Here is a 23,452-nt window from a genome sequence, read left to right as displayed (position 1 = left end):
ATGTTTTCAAATGCTGAAGCTGAGGAAAGCTGCTGTTAAGACAGGATGTGACTTCACTCAAATCTTGAAAACTCTACAACAATTTAGGAGCAAATTTGCAGCCACTAGCCTTTGTTTTGTAAAGCATCTCTATTATATAGCTACTGCCCCTTTGCGGGCACCCACCCACCCCAGATTAACCCTGGGGGAAGATGCTGTTCTAAGGACACAGGTTGAGGCTGCAGCCCTGAGCACCAGGAGGTTTGACAGTAGGTGGTATTTGCAAATCTTCYCTTCAGAAGCTGAGGTTGAGCACAGAGGATTTTTATTCAGTATCTATTTCTAGCAAAGCATATTTCATGAGAAAAAGAATCTGCATATGAAAAGTCTACATCTCCAATCTTCTTCCCTCACATTTGTCATCTCCTAAATGCTTTCAGWGTTTGGGAACTTAGAGGTCCTCTGAGGATCCATGTGAGTGCTGGTATCAGCCAGCTTCCAGAAAGCAGCTGCAGAGGGCAGCTCCTGTCTTGARGTTTTGGGTGTTTTTTTGTGCTTTCCTGTTTTCATAATCTGTGTGTTCCCATGCTTAGCAATGCAGCTGTGTAACTCAGAGCTATGACCAGCCTAGAATTTTTGGAGGAAACAGCACTGGCAGTGCTCCTTCACCTCAGGACATGAATCTGTGGTAATGGCTGAACGGAGTGAACTGCTTCCTGTGGGCTTTCTGACAGCCTTGCCATTAACTCAACCTTCCTATGAATAAAGCAGAAAGCCTAAACCTAGTGTCATCATCTCCCATAATCACTTGACAATTTCTACATTTATTACTTCAGAAGGGAAAGGGCAGTGGATGATGTCCATTGCTTCCTCCCAGCACAGCTACACATTTTGCAAACACAGTGGCATGCCCTTGCTGCTCAAATACAAATCCTGTTCTATAAACTTTTGTATGGATACTGGAGTCCTACCATCCTCAGCAAGGATACAGGCTCCCTATATAAAGATTATCCTGTCCTACGCTTTCATCTCTATTCAGCATTATACTGAAAAATACTTGTAATTTGATCACCTCTCATATATTACAGCTCTACCAGCATAAGTTTTTGTACTGGCTTTGGCTGGAATAGAGTTCATTTTTTCAAAGTAGCTGGTATGAGGCTTTGTTTTGGATTTGTGCTGAAAATAGAGTGGATAATTCAGGGATGATTTCCTGACTGCTGAGCAGTGCTCACACAGAGTCAAGGCCTTTTCTGCTTCTCACCCTACCCCACCATTGATGGGGCTGGGGGTGCACAAGCTGGGAGCTGTGAGGACACAGCTGGGACAGCTGATCCCAACTGACCCAAGGGATACCCCACAACATATGGTGTCATGCTCAGCATAGAGGGCTGGGGGAAGAAGAATGAGGAAAGGGGGAACATTTGAAGAGACAGTGCTTGTCTTCTTAAGTCACTGAGAGACTTGAGCCGTGCTCTCCTGTGGATGGCTGAACACCTGAYTGTCCATGGGAAGCAGTGAATTAATTCCTTGTGTTGCTTTGCTTGTGAGTGTGACTTTTTCTTCACCTATTAATCTCAACCCATGACTTTCACACTTCAGATTCTCTCCTCCATCCTGCTGGAAGTGAGCAAGCAACTCTGTGGGGCTGAGGTTCTGATTGGGGTTAAACCAGTTTTCCAAATTAAAAGGAATTTAAAAGCTACATTAATGTATTCAAAATGGGTGAACATTGATGTAAATACAAGTGGGCTGGAAATGGGAAAAAGAGCACTGTTTTAGATCTGAAATGACATTTCTGCATGTAATTTCCACTGAAGTCAGCACAAACACATTTCCTCTTCTATGCAAAGGAGCAGGGTCACTAAATTCAAGTACATTCTGAGAAAATCCCTACTGATCACAGTACTAGAAATTACGCCACCCATTAAAATCTTCTTAAATCAAATATAGGGATGTAAGGGTCTGCTCAAGAAATAAACTGCAATACAGCAGTACAATAAGCAATTTACATTTCATTATAACCTATTTAATTTATCTACTAACTCCATGCTTACATGCCTTCCAATTAATTTTCATATTGCTGATAGGTTATCTAATTTCACACTGGCCTCTCTTGCTAGCAGAGGCTCCTTTTTGAAGCACAGGACTCTTAATCCTATGCTTCAAGTCTCTGCTGATAACCTTCTGTTTCCATTCTTTCCTAATGCAAACTCCTTGACAAAATAAGACTATTCACAGAAATTTCTGCAAACAGGCAAGAAAATATTAAAAACCAGAAACCTTTGCTGGTACCTTTGATCATATGGTATGATTCAAAATGCACTGAAATTTATGACTTTTTTTCATTGGCTACTTAATTCTGCTTCAGAGGCATGAATGCAAGAATATGCAGATATTTTTAAATTCCAGACTACGTATCAGTTGGAGAAGCTTTTTATTAATCTACCAGCCCTTGTGGATCATCTCCAGTGTCCACTGATACCAGTGCAATGACACCATGTGTAAAATGCCAACAGAAGTTCTAAGAAATCTCTATCGCAAAAACATCTTTCCTAATACATATTTTAATAAATTCAAAAGCTGACATCATTTTCACAAGTCAGTCTGCTGTTCACTTCCAGAGTATTACAGCTACTTTAACAGCAGCATGTTAACAGCTATCCACAAATGTCAGAATATAAAAATCTCGAAGAATGCATAAAGGACAACTGCAAATGCCGTTTATATATATATATATATATACATATATATATATATGCTTATAGAAGTCTGCTGACAGAAAAGTAGTTTCACTGGGAAGGAAAAATCCCCTATTCAAGAGCAGCAAGGTGCACTGGCAAAAATGAAAACATTACTCCTCCCTGAGGACCTTCTACTGACTCAGTTAAAGGCACTCYCCCACTTTCCCCCCATGCATGTTGACCACAGCTCTACCAGCAAAAGAATATGTGGTCTCACTGTGTAACTGGCATAGCATTGCTTTTCTTCAGAAGGTGAGAATTTGAGATTTACAGGTGTAGCTGTATAACAAAATGTTATTACAGGATGAGACCACAGTCTTATATSCAATAGAATGRATACAWTCAAAGTGAGGGAATATTTCATGCTTATGTAAGAAAATGGATAGTCTGTAATTACAGTGGGATTGAGCTCCAGTTTATGACACCTGGGTTAATGTGAGCATGGGAACTATGTGTCAAAGATGCCACTGAGCTCTGGACCCTGTCCATTTGACAAGATCATCATCCTTGCAGATCCCCTGCAGATGGACATTCAGCTCTCAGCTGTCACAATTAAAGAATGAAGTGTCTTCAGTCATTTTGGCCAACCCAGTATGGCCATACTGCAATGCCCTTAGAACCTTCCCCATGGCATAAAGTAGGCAGGGGAACCCCCTCCCTCTTGACATATTCAGTGACATTTGTGGTACAATTGATTAAAGGCTGGTGTCTACTTCACTGAGTGAAGTGAACAACTCTCAAGGATCCCYTGATCCTGGAAGAGGAGTAAATTCATCCTACATCTTCTACAAGCAGATTCTTAAGTGAAGAACTTAAGGTAGGTGAACTGTTCTGAAGTTCAGTCCTACATGCAGAGTTTGATTCAATCACCAATGTACAGGCATGAAATGCCATTTGAGGCGATATATCACTAAGGCTGATAAATATTGTACTGGACCCACTTTTGTGAGCAGCAGCTGGAGGCCATATGAGTAACCCTAAGGCATCTAAAATGGTTCCATGTGCTTGTCTTCGTRTGAACAAATTAAACAAGCCTTTTTWACAGTCTTCAGACTTCTACAAGARCTAGTAATATTTTTAAAATAWTATGGCTAGTTATTAATATTGCCATTGCTTACAGGAGCTTCAAGAAGTTGTTCAATTTCCTCACTACTTAGAATACTGACCCTCTGTTATATCAAGACAATTAACTAGGATCAGTCTACTTCATCAATCTTTTTAAACAATCTTCCATCTTGTGATACAATCCTCTAACACGGGGTCTTTTTGCCCAAAAAAATGATATTATAGGGTAAGCCATTTATGTCTCTGTTTCTACTTAAGACAGTGGTACTAAAAAATGCGTATGGCTGCTCTGCAGCTATGTTATATTCAAGTTACTCCATTAGTTGGGTTTTTTTTTTAATGAAAGTACTCCTTTAAAAAATATCTCTAGCTACAATTTGCCCTTTAAATTGTTAAACTTGGCATCAATACATTTCTTTTTAGTTATTCTTGTTATTGCAAGAATTTTCTTGAAACTGTGTTTTCTATGTGAATACTCCTTGCAAGCAATCTCCCAGCAATTATGTTTAACTAAATACCTTTTGGTATTTGGTACCTTTTAACTAAAGGTAAAGTAATTTAAAAAATTTAATGATAGATCTCTCTGAGTTAATGTTACACGATTATGAAGAAAGTTAAACTGAAATACGAACATTAATACTGTTATTTTACTGGAAGTCAGAAACTTAAATCCACATGTGGTATCTGCACAAATGGTCTAAGTTTTGCATCTCCTACTTCCTAAAGCCTCTGGGATCTGCAGACTGTGTGACACATTTGACCACTCCGGTAACACTGCAGGTCATGGACCAGAATCCCTTTGTGGCAGGTACCATAAAACACAGAGTAGAAAAACAGATCTGAGCCTAAACAATAAATAGGAACTAGGGGCACCAAGTCTGGAGAGGCTGAAGTAAGGCTAAGGCTTCTGAGTGAAGCTATAAAGCATTGTCAAAGAAATAATCAAAGGCAACAGTTACAGGCAAGAGAAGGAAGAAGTACACTTTTCACCTCTGTATCCAGAACTGCCTACAAAACAAGATCAAATTGGTTTAGCTAAGTAAAGGGTACAGAAGTTCAACTGAGGTCTGCCTGGAGAGGGTGACAAATTAGGGACATCAGCTTGACATATTTGAAGTAATGGACTTTTATATTAGCAGTTACATAATAAGAAATTTGCTTTGACATTATAGTCATTTTCAAGCCTAGACTCCCGACAGAGCTCAAAAAAATCCTCGTTTCCTCATAATCWAATATCAAAAATGGCAGCAAGTCTTATTCCTACTAGACTGGCCACTTTCTGCTTCTTTTAAAAGCTATGGAAAACATTATCATTGAAGCTCTTTTATTTTTGCCAAGTTTAGGAAAAATTGAGCTTTGTATTTCTTTTGTCAAATATTTACATTCCATTAGTTTTAAATAATGTTCTGTAGTCTATATATACTGTTTGAAACAAACATGTTCATTACCAAATGAAAAAAATATTTTTGTTTTATGGAACTCTTTCCTTAAATTCTTCAGTTCCATGCTCTGAGGTTTGAGAATCAAGAATGTGTTTGACATTTCTGAAAATAAGGGGGACTCAGACATGTCTTACAAAGTCTATTCCAAGGTAATTTGTCCAGAAATATTCAATAAAGCAATAGGAAATTTACAATTACTGTCATGCATGTTTTTTCTCCCAAAAATTTTTTGTATATTAGAGATTCAAATGCAGGTCTGTATTTGCAAAGGGCTTGAATAAAAAAAAACTTGTGTGTCTGGATTTCCAGTTAACTACAAATACATGTAGAACAGATTATATTTCAGAGTAATAATGAAATTTAAAAGAAACAGAGAAATGCCATGACAAAATGCTGTATTTTAAACCTGATTTAAATAGCACGTGTAAGAGAAAAACGTAAGTCATAGTTACTCACCTGCGATGAGTGAGAAAACTACCACTGACATGTCCTGAGCCATCACATCCAGGCGTTGGACATGACATTCCTTCCGTCTTCACTGACTTCCACGAGAACTGTGAGCCATTTAGGTACCCATCCTTTTGCCTTTTGGCAGCAAGAGGACACCCTGATGCACTGCGATGGGACGCGTATTTTCCAGTTATATGACCCTGACCATCACAGCCAGGAACTGGACATCTGGATAGCAGATAGATGAGATAAACTTTATTGTCTTGCCATTATATACCTGGTAGTCTCTACAACGAAGTCAAAATAAATGAAAGGGAAAAGAATAATCCTACACTGTGGTTGCATACGTAATCAAGGTACTCTCTAGTGGGTAAAATCCCAAATGAAGCTTTATAATTTGAAAAAAAAAGAGCTCTTTGATCARCCGTAAGGAGGCTAGCCAGTAGATGTAGTCTACATCTACAGATGTTGACATTATAGCATTGTAACAAAAGGACAGAGATATGTTTTTGAATTGCAGGTGTTTATCACAGTAAATATCACAATGGAATTGAAATGTTTGCTACTGAGCTCTGATCAGCAGCRAAATTGCCCATAAACCCCCATAAGCATAAAATCCTACAGAGTATAATCCTTGGTACATTTTATTTATAGGTAGGGAACCTAAAGACTTGTGTGAAGTCATGAAAATGTCATGTATACATAGTTATGACATGATCAGAGCACCTCATTAGAAATGCTGAGCACCTCTAACCCCTCTTTGAATAGGGGTGATTAGATCAGACTGTGTGCTACAGCCCAGAGATCAATGAAGGCACCTCTGCATTCATCTGATGGTCCCCCATGTGTTTGTTCTGTATACTGCTAAATACCAAATAACCAGGGCTAGAAGGTAAGAGGTTAGAATCTTCAAAGTGAAACGTTTAAAGAAAATGATGTTGGCTTTTTTTTTCCTCTGTGTTGGTATGTAACACGTCTAAACTAAAGGCCAACTACTTCACTGCTTGTGAACCAAAATATTGCTGCAACTCTCCACTGAGGATCTGGTCCTGAACAGTCTAAGGAGTCACAAAATCTACCAAGTTCAGGGGCCACTGACATCAGAGTGCCTTGCAAGAAGAAACCAAGACCTATAGGTAGGCATTTGTTCCTCTTGCAAACTGCATGAACATTCAGATTTGTTGCAGCAGTCTCATATAAACACTCAATTCTCTATTCCCATCACTATCTTTATTTAGCAGGTATGATTTTGCCTGTAGCATGCAACCATATTTAAGAGGCTTTTAGGAAAGAAAGATCTAAGTAATTTTTTAATATCATGTGAAAATTAAGAATTTAAAACGATTTCTAACTTATAGAAGATTGTATCCTTGGCTAATACTGTAYTCTCTGCTGAAACAATCACAGACACTAGATTTGCTCATAGAAATCAATACAGTCATCTGCTCTTGGATAACTATCACACCATAATATTTATGCCTTGAAAAAACCTGAAGATATATAAGATTTTATAAAACACATGAAGGCCCTTTGACAGTATTTTTTCTCACCTAATTGGCTCTTGGTCTTCTTTGTCTTCCTTGCTTTGTGCTATCCTGATTCCACTTTTCTTTGCTCGCGGACAGCCTGAAAGACTGTGTGAAAGRAAACATTTTAGAATGCAACTTCTCATTCTTGAAGGAATTGCTTTACCAGGAATACGCTTTCTGTCTGAGAAACTGGCAGAATAGGCAATCCTGTCCACTTTCCACAACCACAGCTCAGGATTAAATGAGGAGAGCTGCAGCAGCCACCACGAGGGGGAATCCGTGCGTGTGGGTTTGTGACGTAGGACAGGATGGGATGCACAGGCACTCCCTGAGGAACCAGGGAAGGCAGCCCTCAAACCCTCTGCCTAATAGCTCCTTCAGCAGCACCACAGGCATCTTTAAAAGGGAGAGAAGCCAGTGATTCAGGGCTGAGAGACACTGTGTCCCCTATGTCTGAGAGGGATTGAAGAATAGAAAAAAACAGGAGTATCTCTTCTCAGGACTGAAGATTTATCTCAGGAGCACATTAGAAACATTATCAAACGCTCTCAAACATCACATAAGAACTCTATAGAATGATTGAATAAAAACATGACAGATCTCAGTGCTTTCAGTGCCTTCCAGAGAAGGAGTTCAAGTGCTCAGAACTCACCCAGACAAGATTTGGTAGAGACAAAATTATATATTAGGCTAACCAATGCTACATTTAACTAAAGACTGAGAATGCTGTTTTCACCTACATTAGCTCACCTTCCCTTTGCATATGAAGAATTCGTAGACTTGACAATGACCTTAACAGATTTTTAAAGATTTTTTTAGATAGTTAAGATCTGAGAATACAAGTATGTCTACCAAAAAATCATGCTTTGTCCTCTATTTAAATGTTACTTCCACCTTAACTATCAACATTAAAAAAAGAAATCCACCAGTAGAACACCTTCAAGTGTTGACATGAGAGACAAAGAAGTGTCACCAAAGAAAWGTTTCCCTAGGGAAAGAAACAAAATAAGATTAAATTTTTGTTTTCAGCATGACAAAAGGTACTTGAGTGCTGTGYAGCAGGTCTTGTCTTTGTAAAGAAGAGACAGAAACAGTGACAASAAGATTTTTAGTTATTTTGTCTTGTCAAAACCAGTGAGGACTGAGGGGAAGAAGCAGAGAAAAAGGTGACGCAATCACAGACAGAATTTTGCATCAGAAAAGGAAGAATAGACAAAAACAGAGTTTACATGCTGCAAAGTCATGACTAAGTCAATTAARAGAGGAATGCTGGCAGAAGATATTGGACATAGTATATTACCTAGAAACTTTCAGTGGGATGTCACGGCTACATCTGTAGTGTTACATCAACAGGACCCAGAACTACTGCTTTGACCCAGGGCCAGAAAGTTCACATTTGTACAGCCAAATCAGTACCTTTGTAAAGCAGGACAGCTATACCCATATGGTTTGTAAAGGATGATCTGTACCCACACTGAGTCCCAAATTGTATCTCAGGGAGACTTTCAGAGGCCCAGGGTCAGTGCCATGCCCTGGCATGTCAGCATTAACAGAATAGGAATCTGCACTATGATATGTGTACCTGTGCTCTCATCCCATTCCATTCTCCAGTTCAAATRTAACCAACCATTTTTCGTTTTCAAAGCAAACTGCTGTTTATKCCAGCTTGGAGAGTGGACACCAAAGTACCAGAGTTTCCTGTATACAAACTAAATCTGAAAAAGCCTATGCCAATTAAGAAGAGTTTTCTTGAAAAAGAATGTTATCTGTAAGAAGAAGGAAGTAGGAGGAAGAGAGTCTGAGGGATTCAGATTAAGAGGAAGCTGGCTCTGGGGCATGGGAGCAGTTCAGGAACAGGCTGGTTTACTACCTGCCATTCAACCTGGCCAGCAGAAAGTAAAGGGGAGGGGACAGGAGTTAGATATCCCTCTCAACTAGTTGAGACTAGTTGTACTCCCTGTGTCAGAATAATCAGAATTTGCATCTGAAAACTAAACAGTTAATAGAAATTTCTCAGAAAGCAGTACTTTTTTTAGTAGGTGTACAGATGGGTATGCTTGTAGATGATGACATTTTCATAACAAAATCTGAACAAAGAATTTCTGCCTTGATTAATGATTTAAAGCGTTCTACATATTAAATCAGTTTAATTATCACCTACTTAGCAGTATTTTGGTGCTTCATCTCTCTACAATAGATCTTTCTATTCTAGCACTAAGATTTATTAGAAAATTCTAAGACCTTTCAGGTCCTCTAAACAGACATTTCCAACAGACAGCTTCTGAAGCTATGATTAATTCATTTTCCCTCTGACAGTGGATCCATCAAGAAAACATATGTTAATGATGAGCCTTCGTTTTAATTGTTTTATCCTATAATAACCAAAGCTATTACAAGGTAAGCATATTACTTCATTTTTCTATCAGTTTAATTCTTCATATATGAACACAAAAGATAACGAGGGAAATTCAACAGCAGTACATGGTGCTGTAACTTCATGCATGAATGGAAGGGGTGTGAGGAACTGCAGAGTTATGGCAGAGTTAAATCTACCCCCTGTGTGYTTGCTGCTGAGCAGCCATTTTAAATACAGACTATACACAGGCATCTCAGCAGCCATTTAGGAGAGAAGTCTGTCATTTCCTTCCTTCTGAAACTGAGAGCGTTGTAAGCGATGGTATCAAATACAAATTAAAATGCTAACTTGGATGCAGGCAGAGCTAAATGCTAATTTTCAGTTTGGGAATTAGAAAGTTCAACTGAGAACATGCTGTGGTGTCTTTCATGCTCCAGATTTAGGCTACTGGTTTGCTGCCCTTTAGAAGCATTCATTTTGCCAGCCTCCCCACCTCAGAAATGGTCTTGACAGATATCACGATCTGAACAGGGTAAGGCTGGCTCTGTRTAAATGTGACAGGTCTCCTGGGGACTTCTGTGGATTTAAGCAAAGAAAATGTTACTTCACTACGTGTCAGTGCTTCTGTGCCTGCAGGCAGCCAAAGAATGGGGTTGCCAGAGGCCTTTCTGGAAGAGAAATGAAGGAATTATGTGGCCAATATAGACATTGGTGGCATTTCAGAGGCTGCATGTGTTAAATCCCAATGGACCGGACAAATTCCAGATCTCTTTGTTTTGTAGAATTACTTTTTATATCTTTACATGTACTTGATTATGTTGCACAATCAAATAAGAACTCGGTCCAGCAGTCATCTGCAAAAATACAAGAATATAAGAATTTACGGACAAAAGCAGGTAACACCATTCAGCTCATGATCCAGTCCTAGAGCAGCCAGGAGACAACGCACAGGGAATGGCTTTAAAAAATGAGTCAACATTCAGTGAATCTCCCCTGTGAACCTTGCCAGCTCTTAGGTTTCTTGTTAGTAACACTTTTCTTCTGCATCTTCACTCTCCCACCTGCTTCTGGTTAAATAGATGATCAAACAYATAAATAGATTCCCTGAAGTTGGGGTAGAGTTATAACAAGCATAATGCTGGTAGAGTGTTAGCTGATAAATTTACATGTAGTTAAATGTAATTCTGGATTTGACCTTAAATCCCTATGAAAGCATGATTTAATCTCCTGGAGCATGTAAGTGCTTTTAAAATGCTTGTATCTTCTCCCTTATAATGTTATTTGTAGTTTTGAAGTTTGACACTGCATAACAGAAACTGATATTGTGATCTTTCATTTTTACAATGTGTAAGATATACTATGTTTCCAATCTCCTATTTTATTTATGTTTTGACTTTGAACTGTTTGCTGCTTTTAGCGGGAATACATTTAAACTGGGAATTTGTGTATGGATGAATTATAGTCAATTGTAAAACTACAGGGACTTGGTGAAGAAAGCAAATATTGAGACTCAACAGTACCAGTCTGCATGAGAGTAAAGAGCCTTTACTAATAAAACACAGGTGGACTACACTCCTATTATTCTTCGATTAAACAGTGGATAGATATTTACAAAACATGCACAGCTTTTCTCTAATGATTTAGTTCTCAAATAGCCATAAGGGAATTGCTAATTACACAGCACTTACACCATTACCTCTACACTGTACCACTGTAATTGATCAATATCCTAATTAGTGAATGATAAGCATTCTTTGGCCCTTGGTAAAGTTATCATTTAGGCAGTTAAAGTAACAACTTTCATCATAAATTTCTCTTTCCATTCCTCTGGCTTGATGTGGTACAATGTGTTGCAATTTAAGAACAAGACAAACTTTTTTTCTGAAATGTGCTAACAAGACTGGTGCATATCAGATGGAAGAAGTATGTTTTCTCTCTGATTAAAGCTGGTAAGGCTTCATCTGGGAGAGAAGGTAAAAAACAAGGTCCAATTTTGTATTTCAAGGAACATGAAGTGAGTCTGGAAGAAACTGACAAGAACAATCAGGAAATAAAATTTGTGGGAAAAAATATGCAGGAGTAGAATTTGAGTCCAGATTGTGAAGAGCTAAGCTGTGCAGAATGCAAAGCAACAGAAACACGAATGCTGCATCTCCTCTTCAGGCTGCTAGAGAAGGTAGAAAAACTGTATTTATTTTGCACAAAGATTTTGGCAGATATTAGCAAAAATATTCCTACCTAYTCGGGTAGTGAGCCATGCTGAAACTGAGAAATGTTATTTGTCGGTGGTTAATATGATGTTAGATCAACCCAGCAGTACTCAGACCTACTTCAGTATTCAGAGAGCAAAGTTAGGTCAATTGAGGTCCCTTCTAGCCCTGTATTTGTTTGATTTAAATAACAAAACCTTGTCTTTACATACCTTCGATGAGAAGCATAATTCCCAGTAATATGCCCAGAGCCATCACACCCAGGGGTGGGACACCTAGAATGATAACAGAAGAGACACAGAGCAGTTACTGACAGGAAAGATGTAACTGCCCATTCAAAAATATTCACTGGCTCARTCCTTGTTTCCTCAGGTGCCAGCCTTTAGGACCCCCAAGTGCTGCTAAACCTGAGCTTAATTTCACACCAGGGACAAACATAGCTTTTCATTCATAAAATGTTTTTGTTTGCTACTCCTCAGTTGCCCACTCAAATGCTTCCTGCTCAAGTGCTGGCAGATTAGTGGAGATTTCCAGCACCAATCCAATATCCCTACACCACYAGCAATGAGTAGGCTGACAGGAAATGGAATATCCTCATGGTGTGTGCTTAGGTAGCAGCTAACATTGCAGCAAGTCATTTTTTTTCCACTGGAACTATGGCACTAATCCTACTGCACAGTGTCATGAGGTCACACCATGAAGAGACCCCTTCACCTCTCCATGAAGCAAGGAAATGCCTAAGCAAAAGGTAATGTGTAGACAGGGAAGTAATGCTGGCCTTTCACAGAGAAATGAGAGCCCACCCATACACTCCCAAACACCAAGCTACAGCACCAGACAGAGAAGTCACTGATGGTACAGCCCTCAGTAGAATTTCTAATAGTGGAACAACATTAGAGCCATCAAAGAAAATGAACGTTTTTTTCTACATTGCAAAGATAATTGCGATCGTCACAGAAAAAGCTACATTATAATGCTAAGTAAAATCATTAGCTGGTATTTGAACTGCTATACTAAATCACAGAAAAGACAAAGAAAGAATTAATTTATATGCATTTTACTGAACAGACAAATGCTACATAAATTCCAAAAAGTCACTTTTCTGGAGCCTGAGTTTTGAATTTCAGCTATGCTATTTAAAGCTTCATTTGAAGAAAGCATTCAAATTCAAAAAGGCTTGCTTACAAATTCAGATGTTGCGTTCTGAAACATCAGATTTCCATAACATTGAATTTTTCCACTATTTGAATCCAGAGTTCATGCAGACTTTGACTTTCACYCTTTAGTTAAAAGTGTGCTTTCTTGGTCCATACTGGTAAACCTGTTTCACAAGCGCTTCTGCAGAGACTTGAATGTTTCTTAAAATCAGGAATTAAGCAACCCAGAATTCATGTTCCCAGAGTTTTCATGTTCCATGAAGCAGAATTTTAGCTGCTTTAAGCTAGTAAGCATTACCTACTTCTGAAGAGCTCAGCAAGGCCAAACTTCAAACATGATTAATGCTACCTTGAAGGATATATGTTAAATTAGAATGTATTCAATGAAGTTCCCATATGATCTTCTTCTGGAMCAGCTCAGTTATTCTATCAAAAACATTAAAATAGGGTAGCAGTTCTCAGACRTGAATTGGTAAAACTTCTGGGGCTCACTACATCACTGACGTTTCTCTTCGCTATCCCACACAGGCTGTGTGCTTTGGACAAGAAACCTAAACAACATCCTTAAAGACAGTTCTCCTTTTCTCGTGCTTCACCTTTGCACAGGGCCAAATATATGACCATGATCTTACACAGAAGGTGTATTCATATGGCTCTTAATATCTTAAAGACCAACATACACATTGACATCATACATCAATCTTGCTTCCTATAGTAAGATAAAGCCCATAATTTGTGTATAGATTTTTCTGACACCACTTAGGCAAAAATATGATCCTGGACAAAGGAATCATATATAGTCAGTCCTTATAGTTCTTACCCTTCATTCTTTGTTGTGGTTGCACATGGCTAGCATAAACTTTTGTTATTTCTTTAAAAAATAAGTGGTCATGGCATCTTATATGAAGGGTCTTATAGTTGAAATGCTCTGTATCTATATATATGTTCTCATTATTTATTTTTAGGTTACTGTTTTGAGATCTACAGAAACACAACCTCTTGCTTCATGTGTTTCTTTTTTAATGTTAGGTAGCTTCAGTGATTTGCAATGTTTATTATAGGATTTCCATCAAGACCTGCTGCAACACTGAGGCCTGACTGAAGTCTCTAAGATACCGAATCAAAAGATATGGGAATAGGAATTAGAAGGAATTGACTAAATTTTGGCTCTATATGTCCATGGCATTTAAATGAAAAAAGGAGCCATGGGACTCTGACTATAGTCAGTCTTGCACTACAAGGATTTCTTCTTCATGAACCTGTGGTTTGAAGCCACCATTCTCCTCTCSAGAATCTTCTATCCTTTTGAGGATAAGCTGCTAGCAAAACCAAATGTTTCTTTTCTCATCTTTTCCAAGATTTTTCATTACAGGCAGCACAATTAAGGTTTGTAAGATGCACCTGTATATCCCATCAATCAGTCAATTTAAGACCATAGCACCTCAACCATTTGGACAGTCTCAAAAACTTAAAAATGAGCTTATTTCACTGTCATTAAAAAAAAAAAAGGCAACTGAAGCTAAAAAGATATCACCCTGTTGTAAATTGAATTGAGTATCTTCAGAAAGGGCTTTGCACAGCTCRTATCAGTTTAAAATCATACTTTTGATTAAACCAAAAGGCACCTTTATGTTTGCAAGGATTTCAGAAAGACCTTTCATATTTTGATTTTGGCACTATAATATTTGTTTTCAAATCTCATAAGCTTTTATTTACCTTTGTGTAATAGATGAGATTCTAGCACRGTTGGTAAGAACCTTTTAAAACTCTGGAACACTTATATTTCTTGCTGTTTCCATTCTATGGGAAGTGCTTTTAGCAGTGTGACACATAGGATGCAGATATGCAGCAGGTCTGTTACAACAACAAAGCTATTACAATATTTACTTGCTATTATAAGCAGATTAAATACAGAGACAACCACAAGTTTTTGTGCTATTGGAATTGGGAGTCTGTATTTTCAAAATGTCTGAGCATGTACAGGACTTGCATATACCTTACTACTTTGCTATCACTTACTACCTAGACGTATTTGACTTTATGAATCATATGTACATACAACAATAAAAAAAAATGTATGCATGGGTGCTTGTAAGAGGCAGGTGATGTGAAACTCTATGAAAACGACTATCAGAGTATGTGGAAAAGAGAGCTGCCCTTTTCCTCACTTACATAAAGTAAATCCAATTTGACAGGATCAGCTGCWCATTTGTAGAATCTACATAATAGCCTATTGCTGCACAGGAAATACTTTAGTACTGTAATGAGAGAGGTGACAAAAGGAACTGATTCTATAAAGAGTGAAGTTCAGGATGCAGAACACTAGCACTTGACTACAAATTCAGGGCATCCAGTAAAAGAAAGGGCTTGTCAGGGAAGGGGAATGCAGTTAGCAGTGCCTTGATGTCCCATTCATTTCAAAGACCATCCCAGAGAAACATTTTGGGGAAAATAAGCAGAAACAGAAAGTAGGGCAGGCAGCAGAACAGTAATAGCTGTGGCAGCTGGATTTAGTATTGGGCTTAGAGTTAATAGCAGAAGAAAAAAAGCTAAGAGTTAAATCGAGAAAAATACACTTAAGCCCTGCTATTGCTTCTTCACTCTGGAAAGACTGAAGGTGTGCTGCATTTTAAACAAACTTCTGGCAGCTCAACAACTCTGGGAGGTTCCTGGGACTGGAGAGGAAATGAATGCAATGCCCAGATGAGCTCTAGGAGGGTTTTTCCAAATGCCAGTGGTTCCAGTCTTGTGGAAACATCAGCTCACAAAATCCCCCAGCTCTCACCAGTACAGAACACTAAAAATAAGACCCATATTTAAACCTGTATTCCTAGACTTTCATTTAGGTCTACAAGAGCAGGATAAGCCTATATGTAGGGTACATCCTTAGATTTACAGATTCACTAGCATGAGAGCAAATAGGATTTTACACGAAGTGCAAAGACAGAACTGCAATAGTTTTGTCCTCACTATTGTGTATGTCTTCAGTTGATTTACTTTAAAATTATTTTAAAACATCAATTCGCTCTAAAACATACTGATAGAACAAACACAAAAAAACTAGATAAAAACATTTTCTTTTCGTGCTGCGGATATGAGCTCTCATGGAAAAGAATTGAAGTTTCTCTTAAAATGAGTTCCTGCAAAATACCTTTGTTGACCTGTCATTAGCAAGCTGATCTATCAGCTCTAAAGACTGATGTTACCTTAACTGTTTAGTTAGATGACTTCATACCTACTATGTTGGGCATCCAATCTTCCCTTGTCAAGTAAGTGAACACATGTATCAATAATATAGTCTATCAGAGAGAATATCCTACAAATTGCTAATTAAATTTTTGAAGCAGATGTAGCTAGCAAAAGAAAAATCATATTGAATTGAACATGGGAATAAATCAGGAAATCGTGCAAAAATTCAAAACGTTTCTTCAGAAAGTTCCATATTCCAAAAGAATGGGGATTAATAGAAAATTTTATCTTTCCCATAGTTTTATTTTGACCATGGTGTCAATCTCTATAGCAGAGATTTTGTATTGAAGATTCAGAAATGCTAGAAAAATGTAATTGTTTCCTGTGGGATTTTTTCATAGCAGAATGCAGAGTTTGTTATTGTCTGGTGGTTTCCATCAATCTGAGATTCTGTTTTATTTGACTGAATCACCAGGAATGGAATTCATAGGTGGGGAGGCTGGAAGACAAACACAATACTACCTGCATTTCTATTTTTCATCTGAAGATCCGAGAATATTTTAAAAATATTCCTGGAAAAWATCTCACAATACTGCCTTGAAGGAGGGAAATATTTGGCAGAGGAAAATTGGAGCATAAAGAGACTAAATTATTTTACACAGAAAAGGAAAATATGTTATAAGYATAGATTCTTATTCAGTGCTCTGTTTGCAGCTATAAAACTGTATGTCTTCTGAAGCTACATGTAGATTCATAAAAAAAATTACTGTGGTTTGGGTTTTTTTTCCTAGTGAGGTAGCCCCAAAATAAAAAGCTAGAAAAGTAAAATTTTAAAGAAATTATGTTTGCAGTTCTGTGAATTGAATATATTACAGAGGAGAAAAAAAAGGGAGGGCAAAGAAGGGAAGGGAAAAGAAGAATCTCTGTCAAATTAAAAATTGGATTCTCTGTGGAGTATGGTAAGTTTGTTGTGTGTCTGATGTCTTTTTCTCTGGCCCTAGAATTATGAACCAAACACAGTTAAGGGGACAAAAGGGAGTTACCTCTTTTTAATAAGGATCCTTAGGTGCACAATTCATCTAGGTGGAAAACGCCAGAGGTGCGTGAYGCACATAGAGTTTTTACAGACCTTGCAAATTGGCATATCTGATCAAGATTCTCCAATAAGAAGCTTAACAGATGAAGTAATGTCCCCGAGCTCCCCCCTCAGATGAGGCTTGAACCCTATTTACAAAAGTATGTCTCAAAGAGSTGGTTTCAACCTTGGTTTCTATGGAGAACCAAGATGGCACAGGGGTTTCAGGCCCTCAGCGGGGCAGCTTTTAGAATGTTCAGTCTTTCTGCCTAAAAAAATACTGGAACTAAGTTACAATAGACTGCAAAAGCTACAAATACAGTGAATATATGATTGGGATATAAAAGAAAAGGGMAAAAAATCACCATGGCATCATACCTATTCCTCTATGAATTTGAGGGCTTGTAAAAAACTACAGGTTTGCACGTCTCAACCAGTAAGTCCTCTTCTTAACTAGTTAAGAGGCCAAAAGAGAGAATAAGCTTTCCTTCAGCTCCTTYCTATGCCACTCACCACTAACCTGCAGGGAGCACTCCAGGGTGAGAAATAAGATCATGAACAGAGCTCTGTGGTCCCCAGCACWGATTTTTGGCCACAGGTGTGCCAGTATGAGTCAGTGTGATGGCTATTGTTATGAAAACACCTCTTTAGCAGGAASTGGACTGACAGCAGCCAGTCATTTTGGTTTTATGCTTCTGAGTAGTCAGAGCAATACCTTCCAGCCATTACTGTTCTAGCCTGCTCTGTGAAAGCAATCTGGATGTGCAAATCCCTAAAGATCTCATTTTCAGTCCCAGGTATTTTGGTGGATTGTCAAACTCTAATTACATACATGAAGTGGGAACGATGCTGATTCTTTTCCTCATGACAACATAGAAAAGGTGTTGTCTGCTCTAATTCCAGTAGGAACACAGATCTTTTCCACTTTAATCCTGTTGTCTTTTATTGTCTATTTTTTACCACAGCATTTGATTTCTGAATTCCAGTGATGATACTTTCTTTTCATGTCTAGACAAAAACCCTCTACCTATACAACCTATCTATGAATTTGTAACGAAAATGAGTTTTGTTAGGATGGATTTATTTTCCCTTAATTTTCCTCAGTGAGGCTGCAAATCTACATACTTCTTCACTCTGTTCTACTYGTCCATTTTCTTTCCTGGTGCCTCTTTCACCTTTTTTTCAATCTGCTATCTTTTTCCTGTAGTGATGCAAGAACTTCCATTTTTTGGAAGATTTTTGCTCCATAGTTTGCTTTCTATCCATATTCCTCTCCAGTATTTCTCTTCTGCATTCTACCCCCTCATTTCCCAAATTCCTTTCTTCCTCATTGTCTCTTCTTTCCTCTTTAAAATTTTCTCTCTCTCCCTTTCCCTTTTTTTCTTTTTTCCTCTGTCCCCTTTGGCTGGTGTCCTCAATCTCTGTCCCTCCCTCATCCTTCTTCCTTTCGTGATCTTTCAGAACCTTGGAGTTGATTCTGAAAGTTTCTTCTTTCCTCCTTCCTCTGTTGTTTTTTCCCCGTTATCTTTCCTTTCATCACCCTTGTCGTCCTCCTGCTCTTTTYTCCCAGCTGATTTTATCATTCCTGCTGTCTGCATTGCTTGTGGTCCTCTCACACTGCTGAGATGACTGGGAACACATTGTGCSCTTGTGTCAGAGGAGAAAGTGCTGTGTGTGAAACCTTAATACAGAATTTATTGTCTGTCAAGACTCAATGAGTCATTTTAAGTACCTTGCCCTCTTTTATTTTTATTAAAGCCCTTGTGAGCTTTATCACTGGCTTCAAAAGGAGCAGAATATGGCTAACACTGGACACTTCTGGAAATTGCATTCAGAGCTCATTTGAGCTCATTTGAATTGGTTCAAGAGGCGACATAAACTCTATGGGATAGTCATGCACATAATAAACATTTCAGGGGATCTTACATCTATAGTTTCATGTTCAGGGCTAAATTTACGCTCCAATCCTCACAAATATATCTATAAAAGCATGCAAAGTCATGTCGTTAAAAATATCCAAGTTTCATAAAGATGCATTGCAAGCCAAAAATAAAGCCCTATTTAGATTCATATATTAATTATTTCCCTCTATTTGTTCTAGCTACAAGAAGTATTTTATCACAGAAATTCAGCTTTAACAAAAGTGCTAAATACTATTTTTCCACATGTAAAATACTGCTAACATTTCTTACTTCACAGAATGCTATTGATATGACAGGTCTCACTGGAGGGGAGGGAAATATAAATTACAAACCTACAGCAGATATAAATGAAGAGGATTTCAGGAAACGACAAGAGCCAGCAAAACCAAAAAATTGTGGTGGAAGGGCAAACGGGTGAATTTWGAAAAATGTTTTTTCATTTTGTCACAGTTTTTTTTGGCATTAGATCCAATGCAGTTCCAGTAGGATTGGGCAGGAGATCAGGGAGATCGAGACAAGGATCCCTCCTGGTGGGGCATTACTGAGCCATCTCAGAAGACACTGGGAGAAGTACAGACTGRAGATTGGAAAGAAGTGTAGAATGGAAAGATTTGTTGTTCTCACTTTCACTGTACAGATTTCTATCCATGAAGGAACAATGCCAGGCCTATGGAGCTAGTCCAGCATGAGACTAAAATAATTTTGGCTCAGAGGCTTCATGGAGTAACTTCAGACTCTTTTATCTCTGCAGAGAGATTGMTGTGTCTCTTCCTCTTTGCCTCTAGAAATCCCCAGCAATTGAATGGTTTTGAACTGGGGCTGGCTGACTACATGCTCCTCTCCTCAGGTAAAATTTAATTAATTCCCTGATTTTCTGCATGTACTATTTTTTCTGTCCTTAGCTGCCGCTAATATCTGTATTGCATTCCTGCATTTTTTGAACTGTGTGGGGGTGAGAAAGCACATGATATGTTTTTTAATTACACTGAAATCCATTTTCCTATAAGCAGTCTAAAATGCATCATGCTGGCACATAAAATATTGCTGTGCACTGAAATGCACAGATACACACAATGACTTTAAATTAATGATACGGCTTTAGAAAAAAAATATTCCTGTGCCTTCCATTACCACCTCTGCATGCTGCCTATTTTCCTACCAGTCAGGACTTCCCAGCTTCCCAGCAGCAAGTGCCATGACGTGCTGCCCGCTGTTCTCACATCTAGCACCAGCACATACCCCCTCAACACGCCAGTTGCCAAAGGCAGGATATGTGCCTAATGTGAAATAGCTTCTGTGCACTACCCAGGGGGTGCTCTGTGCTCAGGAGCTGCCAGGGGGAAGCTGTGAATCAGTTCTCCTCMTGGGCACCTTGCCCACGCTTTCCCTCCTGCCAGCATCGCCTGCCTTGGAGGCAGCACCGGGCAGCTGCAGATCCCCTCCCTGCAGCAGAGAGGACTTCCTGGCACCAGGGATGAATCAGTTCCAACATATGCAAATTCAAATGTTCATTTCCAAACAGCTCAGCCTTTGGAAAAAAAGCTTCATTTGTATATGAAGGAATAACATAAAATGATGGAGGCATAGTATAAAATGCAGGAGAAGATAGCCTTAAGAGAACATGCCCTACAACTAGGAACAAAGCCATGCAGACTCTTGTCTCCCAATAGCATTGCAGTAAGCTTGTGCTCAAAAAAAAAAAAAAAATCAGGAACCCACATGGGCTTTTTTCAGTAAATTCATGTCGACACATTTATCTCTGAAAAAGAACGTCCTATTCCTGGTTGCTCTATAATATGGGAAGAAGCTTCTCAAGAATATCTGCCACTCTGTTACTGCATAGCAAGATTGGTCCAGGTTTGCAGAATAGCCAGTGACATGATTTTTATAGCTCCCTGCATGTGGCAACGGGTCCAACTGAAGCACCTGAAAACAGTAACCCAGGTATAACATTTTGGTTTTCTTAACCTTAAAGCTTGTATAACCAACCTAACTTTTCTGTTTGTGATGTAAACAGGAGTTTTAGCTCAAAATTAAATTAAAATTAGTCTGAATGTTGAGTACTTTGAAAATTCTTTAAGCTTTTCCCCTGATAAGAAATGTACACTACAGACAACCTGCTGGTTACTTGAACACCTTAAAATTATCAACAGTGTAATTCTTGAATTTTCATCTCTATGCTGCAGCCTCTCCCATGCTCTGTTCTTTTGTACTTTGTACACCTTGTCCTAGGTGAAGCAGTTACCAAAGGTCTGATGGGCACATCAGCATGACSTTGAATCTGTCACTTCCTTTGAGTTTCCCAAAGGTTTGGAATGACTTTTAAATCCATATAGCCGGAATACTCAGAAAGGTCACCATCACCACATGAAATGCTGAGAAAAACTATCAGATTAGGATTGCCAAAAGCCGAGGAAAAAAGATTATCAGCTTTCACATAGTCTGTGACCACAACAATCCACTGAAGCTGTTGGTAAGAAATTGGGCACAGGCCAGCATTAGCCATTCCTTAGCTATTCTGTTTACCTGTTTCTTGCTCAACTTGTGCATGCACAAACAACCAAGAGAAGGAACAGTTGGATCAAATGCATGGGGGAAAGATAAGGCTGAGTGGGAAGGACGGAAAGAAGAACATGAAGAAAGTCCAATTTATAAGTCCTTCTTCAAAATGATACATCTAATATAAGTGTGAAAGACCAAGATTACAAAATATATCTAGACCTATATAATTAAGAAAGAAAGAAGCAAGAATCCTGCCTCTAAGTGAGTTCCCTCAGCCTAGCATTATGGCAAAGCCATAAACCAATAGGACTGTAAACATCTGTGAGTTATCTGGGAAATATGTCCTGGGCAGCATAAGGGCTAAGATGTTTGTAAAAAAACGCCAAGCCCATTAAAATAATCCAAGTGACAAAAAATSTAATTGGCTGGGATATACTTCACTATTAACAACTTCTTTCTTACACTCCTGTGTCAAAAGAGCAATTAAAAAGATAATTTTCAGTGCACATTCAGAAATGTAAGGTAAAAATCATAGTTTGGTGTAAAATGTGTTTAGGTGACTAATTGCATCTTAAGGCTGAGAGTTATGTTTTGCTCCACATGCAGTCACTGCATTATGCTCATCAGGAACCTTGAGAAGTGCCAATGTAGCATGAAGTTCCTTGTACAGSGTGGACTTTTACACGTTTATACATGTCTGCTGCATGCATATTTTCTCTCTGAAAACATATACCATCCAGTAACAGCCCAACATTTCGATAAAGGGAGAAAACTCAATAGTTTTGTTTTCCCAGGCAGATACAGCAGAGATASTACTTTCTATTTTGGGGTGAAGTGTCTACAGCAAAAGAGCAAAATACTCCCAGTTTTCATTTCATGAAAACAAGCAGCTTTTTCCCTCTAGGCCTAAAAACATTTGTCAGAAGCCTACGTGAAGAAATATGAAAATACTGAGTGTGAATTATATCAGACTGTGAGAGGCAGTCTGGTCTAGTAAGGGGACTAATGAACAGTGCAGCTAAGGGAAGTACAGTTTTGTTACTGATTTTATGTGTGACTTTATACTAATTCTTGAAAACTTCTCAAGCTTGCTCTAATTTTTCATGTTGGCTGACTTACTTAAGATCTATGCTCCRCACTGACTTTTAAGTATAACGTCACTGTTGAGTACTAACTTACCTTGGAGATGCAGTAAGCATTTTTAATTCATACTGAAGGGAAAAATTCCTAGTGAGAGACTAATCAAGAATTTATCTGCAAGGAGGACAGTTGGGCACTACTACAATTATGCCCATCCCTACAAGGAGTCCATCCTAATGTCTCGAGGTGGACTCCCTTGGTAGACACTGGGCAGACAAACCACACATAATGAAGTTAAGATTTAGGAGAGTACAATTACAATCAGTCTGGTCAAACACTGGAATACTTGTGCAAACTCYAACCTTGGAGATACTCACAACTTGACTGGACAAGAGTCCTGAGCAACCTGTTCCAACTGGACTTGGTCTGAGCAGGAGCTTAGACTAGGTAACCATTGTATATCCCTGGGTACATTATATTATAACTCTGTAACACATCTGAAAAGCTGTATCAGAGGCAATACTGTTTGGCCTCCTATTGGCAGTACAGATGCTGCCTTGAGTTAACTCTGTTCCAGAATGTATTGTATCACTCTGTTTAATTTCAGTCCTTTCTGGATAGTTCAAGTTCAACCATCAGTAAATGTATGTGTATAGTTATATATATTCAAAATATTTGTATTTCTTTGTATTTGTGTATGTTCTTTTCAACAATTGAAAGTGATGATTTTGAAGCTCAGCTTGCAGTTAATG

At 38.5% G+C, this 23,452-nt stretch overlaps 1 protein-coding gene across 2 annotated transcripts in view; it reads right to left on the bottom strand.

The window, feature by feature from the left end:
• Positions 1-23,452, bottom strand: part of MYT1L (myelin transcription factor 1 like) — a 216,919-nt gene that overhangs the window by 21,371 nt on the left and 172,096 nt on the right. For both annotated transcript variants that reach the window (XM_057371820.1, XM_057371813.1), the window contains 3 exons: positions 11,988-12,050; positions 7,231-7,314; positions 5,687-5,908 (listed from right to left, as the gene is read on the bottom strand). In XM_057371820.1, coding sequence (XP_057227803.1) covers positions 5,687-5,908; positions 7,231-7,314; positions 11,988-12,050 — 369 coding nt within the window. The remainder of the gene's footprint in view (positions 1-5,686; positions 5,909-7,230; positions 7,315-11,987; positions 12,051-23,452) is intronic.

This window comes from Malurus melanocephalus, unplaced genomic scaffold (assembly GCF_030028575.1).
Source record: "Malurus melanocephalus ecotype Western Australia unplaced genomic scaffold, MMel_1.1 scaffold_6, whole genome shotgun sequence".
NCBI lineage: Eukaryota > Metazoa > Chordata > Aves > Passeriformes > Maluridae > Malurus > Malurus melanocephalus.
Note: the sequence above shows the minus strand (reverse complement) of the source record. Positions and strands in the feature narration are given on the sequence as shown.